The 15,011-nt window shown below is 41.9% G+C and overlaps 1 protein-coding gene across 11 annotated transcripts in view; it reads right to left on the minus strand.

Annotated features, from left to right (window-relative positions):
- Positions 1-15,011, minus strand: part of ADGRD2 (adhesion G protein-coupled receptor D2) — a 408,458-nt gene that overhangs the window by 224,545 nt on the left and 168,902 nt on the right. For all 11 annotated transcript variants that reach the window (XR_004540974.1, XM_033962424.1, XM_033962423.1 and 8 more), the window contains 2 exons: positions 8,120-8,398; positions 193-304 (listed from right to left, as the gene is read on the minus strand). Coding sequence is in view for 10 of the 11 variants with exons in the window: in XM_033962424.1 (XP_033818315.1) it covers positions 193-304; positions 8,120-8,398 (391 nt within the window). In the remaining variant the exon portion in view is untranslated. The remainder of the gene's footprint in view (positions 1-192; positions 305-8,119; positions 8,399-15,011) is intronic.

Below are 15,011 nucleotides of genomic sequence, written 5' to 3' on the forward strand. Positions count from 1 at the left end.
TACAATACTACAAAATGCTGATTCAATTTACAGGAAAGTAAAACACACTTTGCTTATTTCAAAAACTGAAGAGGCAAAAGCATCTTTTTTAATATGTGAAAACCTGTTTCAATGAGATTTTTTTTTTTTCTCATTCTGTGTCTATGGGAAAACTACCTTGATGAGTCAGGTCCTCTGTTGTCTGACACTCACCGATGCTTTTATGCTGAATTGTTATCTTTTTCTTTTCTTCAATTAAAAGCTGGCCAAGGTTGGTGGCCACTTGGTTGATCGTTTGTACGATTGTCATTGGTCCTCGGATAATCTAAGAAATCAAATCAGAAAGAAATCAAATCAGTAGAGAATGCAGCATGGTCATAGGCGTGATATTATTGTATTTGTTTGAATCTACATTGACACAAAATATTAATGCTTAAACACATACATGTGTCAAATATTAAAGAATATGTTTTCCATGTGGCAAATTTGAATTTTGCTTGAATAAGATTTTGCTTGGCACACAGTGGAAAATAAGGGGGTGGGGGCAGACCACCCTGGGTGCCGTCTTGGTGGGATGCCAGCATCTCTCCTCCTCTCAACCCCCTTACTCCTTACCTGCCCCTGTACTGCCGATGGAGACACATGTGAAGTTTAAGTTTGGATGTTTTTGCTTTAAGGTACTATTCGGTTTAGCCCCTAAATATATAACCGACTTTTTCTTTCTCAACCAACAGACATAAGAGAAGCTCACACTTGAATTTTGTTTCACCACCAGTTAGAGGATGTAAATTTAAAAGACATCATCAACATGTTTTCTCACATCAGGCACCATTATGGGGTAAAGATCTGGAACAAATGCTTAAGCCTACTACTTATGGGGAATTTAGGAAATACCTAAAAACATATCTGTTCCTGAAGTAGTTAGGCAACTGACCTGTACAACCTTATTCCACAATAACAGATCTCTAGAGCTGTTAATCACTAGCTTCTAACTTTGTTAATTCTACTCAATCTGTAGCATCTTTTAATCATTGTAAACCGCATAGAACTTCACGGTCCTGTGGTATATAAACTGTTATTATTATTACTTCCCCTGTCCATGTGAGTGGCTTCTCTTCCCCCTCCCTATTTAACTCTTTGCCGGAACAAACATCATCTCCATCCTGCTGCTCACGCCAGCCTCAGCTCTCCTTCTGCCATCACTTCCTGGTCGCAGTTAGGTAAGGGAGTTGTACCTTCACTGACATTAATTATTAATCGATCTTTGAAGACCAGTATTATGCCTGATGTATTGAAAACATCTACAGTTAAACTATTATTGAAGAAGGATATTTTAGATGTGTCCATTTGTGGGGGGATTACAGATCAATTGCTGTTCTGTCTTTTGTGGGGAAAGTCTTTGAGAAACAATTACAGGACTTTGTGGAGCAAGAGAACCTACTAAATTGTCATCCATATGGTTTTAGAACCAGACATAGTGTTGAATCTTTGATGCTTTCCATGATGGATGAGTTGAGAGGAGGAACTGATAAATATAAAACCCTTTGTGTGGTCTCATTGGATGCATCATCTGCTTTTGATATAGTTGATGCTAAGGTTTCATTAGGTACTTTGTTTAATATGGGGATAGGAAGTTCTGTCATTGATTGGTTTGCTTCCTACTTTCAAGATAGATCTATGCAAGTGAAAAGCAATGGATGTATTTCTACAAAGATGACTACAGTTAGAGGGGTACCACAAGGCTCTGCGCTGTCTGCACTTTTGTTCAATCTTTATTTGGCACTCTTGGGCAATGTATTTCATAAGTTAGGTATTACCGTATTTTTCGCTCCATAAGATGCACTTTTTTCCCCAAAAAGAGAGGGTGGCAATAAGGTTGCGTCTTATGAAATGAATATACCACCACACACACATATACACACACTTCGGCGGTACCTTTAAATTGTAGTGGTCAGTGGACGGCGCCTACTGATTATGTCGGGGCCCTCGACGCATAAGTGTGCTAATGCATGGGCCCGTGACACTTCCTAATTGTGCTGGTCGCTGGTGCTTCACTGGACAGCTGCCTGCTGGTGAGGTGTGTCTTATGGAGCGAAAAATATGGTAGTTATCATCTGTATGCAGACAATGTACAATTTTTCTTTCCTTTGTCAGAATGGCAAAGTGAGTTGAAGGACAAATTGACTTTATATTGTATTTGTGTGTAATTAATGATTGGATGATGTGTCTTTTGACGCTGGCAAACATGGAGTTGATGGTGTTAGGAAGGGTTGAAGATCCATTATGGCCAGAAGTTGTTAAGGTAGATAGCATGGTGCTTACAGTGGAAAAGAAAATGTAAGTTTTAGGGTTTTGGACAGATTCTCTTTTATCCATGAAGGATCAGGTTTTATCTGTCATTAAATCTGCTTTCTTTCAGATGCGGATTTTGAGTAGATTAAAACCAATGCTGTTCCCATGGGATTTTCATCTTGTAATTCAGAGTGTTGTATTGCAAAGGTTGAAGTATTGTAATGCACTGTATTTGGGTATATCATTATCCAAATGTAGACCTTTACAAATGGTTCACAATTGTGCATTGGTGGCAGTAAATTTGAGCACGTGACACCTTTAGTACAAAAATTTCATTGGCTACCTTTTGAATCTCGAGTAGCGTTTAAGGTGTTGGTATTGATTTTTCAAGCAATTCACCAAGAGATACAGTGGTATCTTTCACATTACATCGTCCCTATCAATCCTTAAAATCAGAGAACATGAAGCATTTATGTGTTGATGAGTAAGGTATGCTAGTACCAGAGCTATACCTATTTCAATGGCAGGGGTGAAGCTTTGGAATAATCTGGTTGGACAATTGAGAATGAATGACTTTAAGAGTTTTAAAAAATTATTAAAAACATCTCTTTTTATGGAAGATTTTTAAGTGGTTAACAAGCAGCGACTGAAGGAATGGAGTAACTCATAGGCGCCGGAACAGGGGGAGCACAGGGACTGGCCTCCCAAAAAATTTGATCCCTGGTGGTCCAGGGGAAAGCTGTTAACCTGGTTGGTGGCAGTTGATTTCTTCTGCCGTTGAGTGGCAACCAGCAGGAGCACACTTTGGTGCTGCCTGCTGGATGCTCTGTGGCTTCTTTAACTATCTCCCGCAAATTCTTGTGATTCGCGAGAATTCACGGTAGCCAGTCAAAGAAGCTGCTGAGCAGGCAGCACCAAAGTGCACTCCTGCTGGTTGCTGCTCAACAGCAGAAGAAATCACCGATCAGGAGGGAAGGAAGGAAGGAAGGGGGCTGGGTGAAAAGCCTGACAGGGGTTGGGAGGGAAGGGGGCTGGGTACAGAGTCTGACAGGGGAGGAGGGAAGGAAGGAAGGGGGCTGGGTGAAGAGCCTGACAGGGGAGGTAGGGAGGGAAGAGGGCTGGGTGCAGTGCCTGATAGGGGAAGGAGGGGGGCTGGCCATCACATCTCTTACCAAACTCATAAATTCTGCCCTATTATCAGGCCTATTCTCCACTGAAATGGGACACATCGCATTGACCCCTTTACTGAAAAAAGCTGACCTAGACCCCTCCATACCATCCAACTACCGTCCAATAGCAAATATCCCTCTCCTCACCAAACTGCTCGAGTCTATCATATCTACCCAGCTCTCTTCCTACTTAGAAAGATTCTCCATCCTCTTACCTTACCAATATGGCTTCAGACCCAACTTCTGCACTGAATCCCTAGTGGCCTCTCTAATCTCTAAGGTTCAGCAACTGCATTCTCGTAACAAGTTTGCTGTCCTTCTACAATTCGACCTCTCCACAGCTTTTGACGTTGTCCACCACGACATTCTAATTTTACAAACTCTCCGAGATAGGCATTAGCTCCATAGTTCTTGATTGGTTCTCCAAATTCTTGCGCTCCCGCTCTTACATGGTTAACATGAGCGGCACCTCATCCTCCCCCTGGACACCGACTTGTGGTGTCCCACAAGGCTCACCCATTTCCCCAATCCTCTTTAACATTTACATGTCCTCCCTGAAACTACTCCAACTATCCCCCCTTGAAACTCTTTACACTTACGCTGATGACATCCTCGTCCTCCTTGAGACCGACTTGAACCTCACTAACCTCTCCACGAACATATCCTCATGCATAAAGAACCTCCAATCCTGGGCATTCACAATGCATATGAAACTAAACGAGTCCAAAACAAAACTCCTTTGGCTCGGCCCAATATTAGACCATCTACCTTCCTCCATCCCATTGTCCTCCGGCCCCCCATTACAGCTCGAGTTCTCAAGCAAAGTTCTGGGTGTCACCTTAGACTCTTCTCTATCCTTCAATGAACATCTCCAATCCCTGGTGAAGAAATGCTTCTTCAGCCTTCACATGCTAAGGAAAGTCAGACCCTATTTTCACCAAAAACACTTCGCAGTCCTAGTACAATCCATCATCCTCTCCAGATTGGATTATTGCAATTCTATCTACCTCAGCCTAACCAAGAAAAGCCTCCACAGACTTCAGCGGATTCAGAACGCCGCAGCTAAGCTTGTTTTCGCGAAAAGCAAATTTGATCGCGTCTCACCACTCCTGTCTAAGCTCCATTGGCTCCCAGTAATCCCCAGGATCCACTTCAAATGTGCGTGTCTGGCCTACAAGATCCTACATGGCATCCTTCCTGCCGTTATCCCTCTATCCTGGAACTCCCCAACCCCTACTTCCTCCAGATCCTCCCAAATTTTTAAACTATCCTTCCCTTCCATAAAAGGTATTTCCCATGCAGGCAAACTTGGGTCATCCCTCCCCTTTAGAATCACTGAGATCTGGAATAACCTCACCTCCCCACTCCGAACCTCAAGCTCCCTCCAACTCTTCCGCAAACACCTAAAAACCTGGCTATTCTCAAAACTGTAACACTTCCCCCCCTCTTAGGCCTCTCACCTTCCCCTTTACACCTAACTCTTTAATCTCTCCACTGTAGTTCCTCTCTTATCCTTCTTCCTGTAAACCGTGCCGAGCTCCGCATTCGTGGAGATGGTGCAGTATATAAACCCAAGGTTTAGTTTAGTTTTAGTTTAGTAAGGAGTTGGGAAGACAGGGAGGGCAGATGCTCAGGGGTTTGGGAAAGACAGATACTGCACATACTGAGAGAGGGTTAGTACGGACAAATGCATGGGCTGGGGTGGGGATAGGAAAGGAGGAAAAGAGAGATGCTACATAGGTAGAGTAGTGGAAAGGGAGAGAAAGAAATGCTGCCGGTGTAGGAGGGGAAAAAGAACAGAGAATTGTTGACATAGATGTATGGCGTGAGAGGTAAAGAAAGATGATGTATTTAGGGAAAGGAAGAAAGAGGGAGAATTGTTGGGCATGATAGTGGTGGAGAGGAAGGAGGGAGAAATGTTACACTGGCAGTGAGGAGAGATGACCCAAAAAAGGGAGAGATATCAGACTACTGGAATGGGAAGGAGAGAGAGAGAGATATGCCAGACCACAGAATGGAAGGGAAGGAGGGGAGAGAGAGATGCCAGACTGCAGAAAGGAGAGGAGAGAGATGTTAGACCTCAGGAAGAGAGAGGGAAGGAGAGAGAGATTCCAGACCATGGGAGGAGAGAGATTCCAGTCTATGGGAAGGAGAGAAGAAAGATGCCAGACCATATGAGGGGGGAAGGGGGACGACAGAGATGTTTGACCATGGGAGAGGGATGAGATGGTGCATAGGGATGGAGGGGAAGTACAGACAGAGGTAGGAGATGGTGCACAGCGATGGGTGTGACAGGAGAGAAATAAGAAGAAATGCTTCTTATGGATAGATGGGAGTAGGGGAGAAGAAAGAGGGAGGAGATGGTACACATAGATAGATGGGAAGGGAAGGCATGGCAAAGTAGATTTTGAGCAGAAAGTAGAAAAATGGAAGAAAGTTGAATGTTAAGAGTTGATGCTATCTTCCTATGCTCCTGCCCCATGCAGATCACTCATAAGAAATGGCTGCCATGAGCTCCCTTAGTCTCTCGAGACTACGACAGGAGCTCACTTCAGCCATTTCCTATTAGTGATCTGCACGGGGCAGAAGCATAGGAAGATCGCTCCTGCCCCGAAAACCCGCTAGACCACAAGGTAAGACTTAAGGGATTCTGGGGGAAAGCGGGAGGGAGGCGAGGGAAGGTCCAGAATACAGCTTTAATTTAAAAATGAAAAAAAATCGCGAATAACCGAATCTGCGGATGCTAAAACCGCGGATTCGGAGGGAGAAGTGTATTTCTCTGGGGGTTGTACTGCATGCAGTTTTGCATCTTAGGGCTTTGTTTGTATATATTAATACTTTTAATTTGTGGTCCTGTATTTGCATAGGGGTTATCTGTGTTCTGCATGTGTGACCATGGCCATGTGTTCTTGTAGGAATGAATATTGAGAAACATATAGTGTGCTTTGCATAGTTTAATTTTGTAGTTAACCATTATGTATTGTTAATAAGATTATATTGTGTGTATATATATGAAAAATGAATGGAAAATATGGTATTACAATTAGTACTATTATGGGGGCGGAGTCTGGGGCAGAGCTTGCGGGGCTCCCCAAACAAAAAAGCATTCCATTGCCTATGGAGTAACTAATGGAAATGTTATCTGAATATTGTTTTGTTTTTATTGTGTTTAATATTGTTTTTTGGCTTTTTTTTCTGTAATCTTCTTAGGTATAAGTGGAATGTAAGTTTTTTAAATAAAATAATTAATCAATTTGGGTGGTTTCAAAAGCATGGTTAACACTGATGTTCATTTTCAAAGGAGAAAAAAACATCTCAAAAGTGGCAAAAAAGCCTCTGATGGATGTTTTTCATGGGAAAACATCCTAGTTGCCATTTTTGAAACTCAGATTTGAGTGTTTTTTTTCTGCAGTTCATCTAAATTGCAAGGAAGTGTGTTGGGTGCATGTTTTAGTTGAGATTTGGGCAAAAATTAGGAAGTTTTAGTCGACCTGTTTTAATTAGACTGTCACAAAAAAGGTACCCTAACTGACCAGCTGACAACTGAAGGGATTAAGGCATGACTCCTCCCTTAAACCCCCCCAGTGGACACTGACCCCTCTCCCCCAAAGAAGTGACAGTGACAGTACATAATACCAGCTCTGACAGCTTCAAACATTATGAACATTCCTATTAGGCAAACAAGCTGGTCTGAAGAATTGGCTAGTGGTCAGTGCAGTGGTCTATAGAAAAAGGGATCCAGATCCAGATCTACTCTGACTAGTACACTTGTGATAGAAATTGTGAACCTTCCAAAACACACAAAATATCAACTATGCCAACAGATAGGAGTCACCTGCAGACCTGAGGGCTTTTGTAGTAATGTATAGTTAGGTACAATAGGTGTTTAGGGGTTCCTGGAGGGCTCACAATACAAATAAGGGTATTAAGATGGGATTTGTAGCTGGGTCCCTTTTTGTGAAGTCCACTGTACCAGTGGCATAGCTACAGGTGGGGGGGGGGACCTTGGGGGACTGGACCCTCTCTAATCGGGTTTAGGCCCCCTCCAGAGCTCCAGCCCGAGAATGCTCAGTGCAGAAAGGCAGCAGTGGGAGTGGTGGCAATGTAATAATTTGGCTGGCAGGGTTTTGCATCCTTGCCAGCAAAGATACAATTAGTGCATCTGTGTGGAGGAAGAAAAAGAATACATTGTCCCCCCTCACCCAATCCACCCCTGGGCCCTCCATAAACTAAAGAGCTGTCTAGCTACTGCATGAACTGCCATTCTACTCTGCTGGGATATCTGTGGGCCAGTTTACTAGCAATGGTGCCACATAGCCATCCTTATGGCTTCTTTTTGCTAATTTTTCTGTAGGATTTTTTTTTTTTAATGGTGCCTAAATAAATACATTCTAAGCACAAAAATGTCTGGAAATGACAGATTTTCAAAATTAAAAAAATAGTTGTTTTTCTGGTTTGAAAATTGCTGTGTTCAGGTTGAGAATTTTAGACGTTATCACCAAAACCTCTATAAATGGACTTGGATGCCATATTGATATGCCTTCATATTACTATGCAATAAAAGGATATAGGAGAGGGAAGTTACATTGCACTGCTTTCACTTTATTAATTTCATTTGAAATGATTGAAAAAAGTCATACTCCGGCACTCCACACACACTCAAAATATGTTTGCCTTACCGAATTAATTTGAGACCATGCTTCTGTATTTTGTTCCTCCAGAAGTACGCCTGTCACCTCGACGAACTGTTGACTTAAATCTTCTAAAACCTGTAAGTTTTCCTGGTCTTTGATTTCAGTGTCTGCCACTTTTTTCATAAGCTGTATCACAAGGAGAAGATCAGCTGGTTCCACACCAATGTCCCTTTCTGTCATAACCTTCTGAATGACCCCTAGAACATTTACAGCTGCAGAAATATTCAGATCTTGGACACTGTCCACAAAAACATTTTCTGGAACCTGTAGAAAGAGAAAAACAAATGTTCATAAGGATTTAGCTTCTATCTGTGCCAAAGTTATTCATTAAGGGGGAAATTCTATAAAAGACACCTAAAGTTAGGCACCTAAATATATAATTTTAGGAGCCTTCCTCGGGACTGACTCCATCCTTATATCTTTTTGATGGTACAGTCTCTAGAATTGTACACAATATTCTAAATGAGGTCTCACCAGACTCTTATACAGAGGCATCAATACCTCCTTTTTCCTAGTGGCCATACCTCTCCCTATGCAGCCTAGCATCCTTCTAGCTTTCGCCAGCACCAACCTGTTTAGCCACCTTAAGATCATCACATACAATCACGCTCAAGTCCTGCTCTTCTGTCGTGCACAAAAGTTCTTCACCCCCTAAACTGTACCATTCCTTAAGGTTTTTGCAGCCAAAATGCATGATTCTGCGTTTCTTAGCATTAGATTTTAGCTGCCAAATTTGAGACCATTCTTCAAGCTTCGATAGGTCTTTCTTCATGTCATTCACACCATCCGGAGTGTCTACTCTATTGCAGATTTTGGCATCATCTGCAAAGAGGCAAATCTTACCTGACAGCCCTTCAGCAAAATCATTTATAAAAATGTTAAAAACAACAGGCCCAACAACAGAACCTTGAGGCACACTACTGGCAGGTTCAAGTTTATTAAAAATTTGTTATACCGTCTAATCAGACTTCTAGGCAGTGTACACTCTGTCACTCCTGACCCAGCTCGTCACTTTGGGGCCCATCCCAAGTGCACTCAGTTTTTTAATTATCTGTGTGGTACACTGTTAAAGGCTTTGATAAAATCTAAATACACCACATCTAGCAGACTCCCTCTATCCAATTCTCTGGTCACCCAGTCAAAGAAATTGATCAGATTTGTCTGACTAGACCTACCTCTAGTGAATCCATGTTGTCTCGATCCTGTAATCCACCAGATTCCAGAAACGTCACCATTCTCTGTTTTAAAAGCGTTTCCATTCATTTGCTTATCACAGAAGTCAGACTTACTGGCCTGTAATTCCCTACTTCTTCCTTACTTCCACTTTTGTGTACAGGGACCACATCCGCCCTTCTCCACTTGTCCAGTACCATTCCCGACTCTAGAGAAGCCACCAGAACTTCCCTTCGCTTAGTCTACCTTTAATTTAGCTAGCTCCTCACAAACACAACCCTCTGAAAATTGATCAGGATCTACCACTCCACCATCCCTATTTGCATTTGTCTTCTGTGGTCCCGCTCCCAGATCTTCAGCCATGAACACAGAGCAGAAATATTTGTTAGGCAATTCAGCCTTTTCTTTATCAGCTTCTACATATTCCTCCCCTTCACTTTTGAGTCTTACAATGCCACTTTGCACTTCTTCCTATCACCGATATATCTATAAAATGTCTTGTCTCCCTGTTTTACCGTGTCACCAATTTTTGCTTCCATTTGTATTTTTGCTTTCCTGACTACTCAACCAGCCTCTCTTAACTTTTCCAGATGTTTGCCTGTCTTCCGTTTTCTGCGATCTTCTGTAGTTTACAAAAGCTAACCTCTTATTCCTAACCTTCTCAGCTACTACTTTTGAAAAACAAAGCAACCTTCTTTTCCTCTTACTTTATACTTACTTATTCACACAAAAAGATTTGTTGCCCTTACAATAACTCCTTTCAGTTTTGCCCACTGCATTTCTACTTCTTCCAGACGTTCTCATCCAGACAATAATTCCTTGACGTAATCTACCATCCAAACAAAATTTTTTTTTTTTAACTCTTACTTATGAACTTTTACTTATGAATGAGTCTTCTCTATACCTGTCTTAATATTAAACCTTACCATGCAGTGATCACTGGATGCCAGATGACTACCCACTGTAACATCAGAAACACTTTCCCCATTTGTAAGCCCTAAGTCCAGTATGATCCCATCCCGTATGGGTTCCATTACCAAATGCTGGAACAGTTTTCCTTGTAGAGAATCCAGGATCTCCCTACTTCTAGAAGACCCTGAAATTGGGATACCCCAATTAACATCTGGCATATTAAAATCACCTATTAGTAACATATTGTTCCTTAGATGATTAAAACTGTTCAATGCATGCCAACAAAATCGCCGTTTGTAAAGTCCTCGGTCCCAAACAGTATGACAATTTTCTTTCATCAAATAACTCCCTGCTCAATCAGTTGCTGTTCCTGTAGAGTTTAAATAATCTAGCCTGTCTTCAGGAGCCTAATAACAGGTTCCAACCTTTCAAAATTTTTGGGGGTGCTAAAACCATTGGAAATTACCTTTCCCTGGACACAGTCAAGAGTTTGTTCAATATTGGTGGTGCTCTAGCATCCATAGCACCCACAGAGCTGGCTTCTATGTGCCTATAAAATGCACACTGTAATACTGTACTGTATATACACATTTACAAAATACTGCCTAGATAGAATTTTGGCATTTAGATACGTACGTGCCATTCTAAAGAACAAGTGAAATGTATACTATATTTGGTAGTGATCTAAAGCATGTAACTTTCAGTTCTCCTTGGGAACTTAATCATTCCCTTGTCCTAGGGCAGTGGGCTTCACTAATTTTTAAGTCAGGGCCATTTTCAATTCTAATTAGCTGAAAGAGATGCACCAAATATCTTCCCATGCGGCAGCACGACACTGCCAACCAGTGTGTGTCAATGACATCCATCCTCTCCAGCCCACCTTCAAACTTTTCTCTGGGGGTATCCTCAAGGAGGACATTTCCAAATGTGTTATCTTCATCTACTGAGAATGTCTCCTATCCACTACTCCTTTTCTATCCTGAGCTTTGGTAGAGAGACAGAGAAAAGCATTAAACGGCCCTGCCCCCCCCCCCCTACCTAAACAACCACTTAAATCAGATCCTCACCACAAGACAAAGAAGATCCCTGACCCCTTTTGCCTTCCCTTCACTCAAGGGCACTCAGCTCAAGAAGATGTTTGACAACCTTCTGGCGACGCAAGCTGCAAAACTTAAACACTCCATCTCCAACATGCTGACGGCAACGGGCGACCTCAAAACATTTCGAAAAGAAATCAAAACCCTGCTTTTCAAAAAATTTATCCAGATATCTTAATCCCCCCCTCTTCCCCCAGGTAAATTCCCCTCCCAAAGCCTCCACTTAGGTAATCACATCCTCCTCAATACACCAACCAAGTATACAGATCCCTGAAATGTAATGTAATCTTATTTGTAACCCAACTGTAACCTATTGTTGTATTACCTAGAAATGTAGTCATCTTACTATCCAATTGCAAGTTCTTTCGGAATTTAACTACACCTCTTCTGTAAGCAAAAAAAATATATATATATTGTATCTTCATTGGAAATGTCCAGTCAGCTCTTTTGTAATCCGCCTTGAACTGCAAGGTATAGGCGGAATAGAAGTCACTAATGTAATATAAAAGCAGAAGAAGAAACATAAATGGGGGCTGCTATGGAGGTCTCCAGGGTTTGCCACTAGTTTCCAGGCCTTCCATAGAAGAATTATGGCCTAGGGTCATGGAATTAACCAAGATCAACTAAATTGAAAGGTTAAAAAAAAAAAAAAAAGATGAAAACAGACCAGACGCAGATAAAGCAGCAATATTTAAGGTTAGTCCAAGACTCGCTTTTTAAAGCTTGCCTATATTGGCTCATGAAGAACAAAGTCTTGAACAAATACTGGAACTTATACAAAAACCTTCTGGGCTCACGGAAACCTACAATCAGTTTATTATTTATTTAAAACATTTTTACACTGCCTGACTCTAGGCAGTTTTTTAAAAAAAAACAGGCAAAATATAAAAACAATACATTAAGGTTACCAAACATCCGGATTTCCCCAGACAGGTCCTCCATTAGATCTTTGGAGGACATGTCCAGGGGTCCGGATGGCTTTTCAAAACCCGGCACTTTGTCTGGGTTTTGAAAAGCTGTGTCGGGCAGAGAGGAAATCCGCTCTTGCGTGGCCGTCACGCAATGACATCACACGCATGCGTGGCCATCACGCAATGACATCATGTGCATGTGCGCATGACATCATCACGTAGTGTCCACGAATGTGTAGACTTCCTCCCTGCCCGACAATAGCAGACATCGGGGGCGGTGCTAAGGCGGGCTTGGGGTGGAATTAGGGCGGGGTGGGCGTAGCTAGGCGGGCCTGTTCCTGACCCTGTCCGACCACCCGATGACCAGCACATCTGTCCCTCCCCCCCGACCAATCTGCACTGTTCTTACCAGCACTGTTCTATTCCGGTCTGAAGCCGAGGTCAATGCTGTGTGTTGAGCCGATGCAGAGCCTTGCACATTTGTGCATGATCAAGGGCTGCCGGTTCCCATCCTCTCCGAGAATTTCAGAAATGAAAGGAGCCAGCAGAGGCCTTGGGCATGCACAGATGCGTAAGGCCCCACTCCGGCTCAACACAGAGCATTGGCCTCAGCTTCGGACCGGAAAAGAACTGTGCCGCTAAGAACAGTGCTGGTCAGCCAGGGGGGAGGGACAGATTAGAGAAACTGGGCCTTTTCTCCCTCAAACAGAGGAGATTGAGAGGGGACATGATCGAAACATTCAAGGTACTGAAGGGAATAGACTTAGTAGATAAGGACAGGTTGTTCACCCTCTCCAAGGTTAAGAGAACGAGAGGGCACTCTCTAAAGTTGAAAGGGGATAGATTCCGTACAAATGTAAGAAGGTTCTTCTTCACCCAGAGAGTGGTAGAAGACTGGAACGCTCTTCAGGAATCTGTCAAAGAAGAAAACACCCTCCAGGGATTCAACTCAAAGTTACACAAGTTCCTGCTAAATAAGGGTGTACGCTGGTAGGGCTAGTCTCAGTAGGGCGCTGGTCTTTGACCAGAGGGATTCTGCGTGAGCGGACTGCTGGGCATGATGGACCACTGGTCTGACCCAGCAGCGGCAACTCTTATGTTCTTATGTGCTTGTCATCAGGTAGGGAGGTGGTAGCCCTGAAGTGGCCGTCAGAGAGGGGTGAAAATAAACCCATAGCTACAAATTTTCTTTAGCAAGTTAAAGGATTCATTTAAAGAAGGAAGGATTTGCATAATCTGAACTGTTATTTTCAACACATACCATTAAAATTTATATATGCTCAAATTAAGCCTCGGCACAGCTTGTAAACACTTTTGTAAATAAGACAGCTATTGGAGTTAACCAGCAACACAAATCATAACTTCCACAGAGAATTTGATAAGTTTTTCCTTTTCAGAGAATAATCCATGCTCCACTACAATATTGCTTGTTGTGATTCGAAAGATGAACCCTATGGCTATTCAAACTTTTAGGATATGATTTTCAGCAGTTAAACTTTTAGTTAACACAAAATGCAGGAAGAAGGGATATTATTAGTCTAGGAAAACATTTTTGTGCATATGCCCACATGTTAGCTCTGCTGCCTATACGGTAAGGGCATTGCTGAATTTTATGCTATGTTCTATTACTCCAGCTTCATGTCTTTGATTTGTGTTTTCTCTTAAATGCTGTGTTTTACCTCTATTGTGTAACATGGTACACACGCATAATGCATGTCATTTTAGGGCTCCTTTTACAAAGGTGCGCTAGGGCCTTAACGCGCGCAATAGCTTTTTAGGAAGCAGTAGATTTTTGGCTACTGCACACTACAGCGTGCGGTAATTTTGTGCATGCGCTAAAAACCCTAGCGCACCTTTGTGAAAGGAGCCCTTAGTAGTTATTTGCCAGTATTGTGGTTCTTCTTATATTTATTGTATTCTTAAATTCTGTAATATTATTTTAAATTTATGTTTCAGCTATGTTATACATTGAGTGCAATATTGCTCGATTTTATCTTTATGATTTGTGACTTTTATGGCTCAGTCTTTTGAATGGCGTTACATATAAAAACTTTTTTCTATTTTTAAGGTTTATGCCAGGGAAAAAAAGAGACATTGTAAAGTTAAATAATGTATTTAAACTTATGGCAAAAATGTCTAGTCTTTGTAAACTGGCCTAAAGTGATAACCCAAGTTTCTTACCTCAGTTTATATCTGAATCAACCTTCTCCCCCCTTTGAGGGGAAAAAGGTTACCTCGGTTTATATTTGGATCGGTTTATATTCGGGTATGTACAGTACATGCTAATCTTATTGTATGACAGACATCTTTCCTGCAATACAGTATATGAATTTCCTTTCTCTGAACATTTTTAAATTGTAAACCTCCTTGATTTACAAGGGTTTCAAATTGTATAATATCAATTGAAAATTACAGTGTATTTCATGGCTTTAAGCTTAATAAAGGGCAAGACCAAATTGCTCTGGTTAAATCGTTGTGATCATTTTATTCCTGAGAAACTGATCCTTTCCAATGGCCTAACTTTAAAAATACACATCTTTTAGAAAGCATGCCAGTTATTTAATGGAACAGACATCTATACAAACACAGCTGCTGGAATATACAGAAATCTGCACTTTTCTTGGAAACACACCACTTCAGGATTTGACACTGGAAAATCTACATTACCAATCTCTAAGTCTAATAGATGCTGGCACTGTCATCTCAAAGCTGGGACATTAGGGGCTCTTTTTACGAAGCCGCGTTAGCAGTTTAACATGTGTAATAGCACGCGCTAATTTGCCG

The sequence above is a fragment of the Geotrypetes seraphini genome, chromosome 10, assembly GCF_902459505.1.
Source record: "Geotrypetes seraphini chromosome 10, aGeoSer1.1, whole genome shotgun sequence".
NCBI classification, from domain to species: domain Eukaryota; kingdom Metazoa; phylum Chordata; class Amphibia; order Gymnophiona; family Dermophiidae; genus Geotrypetes; species Geotrypetes seraphini.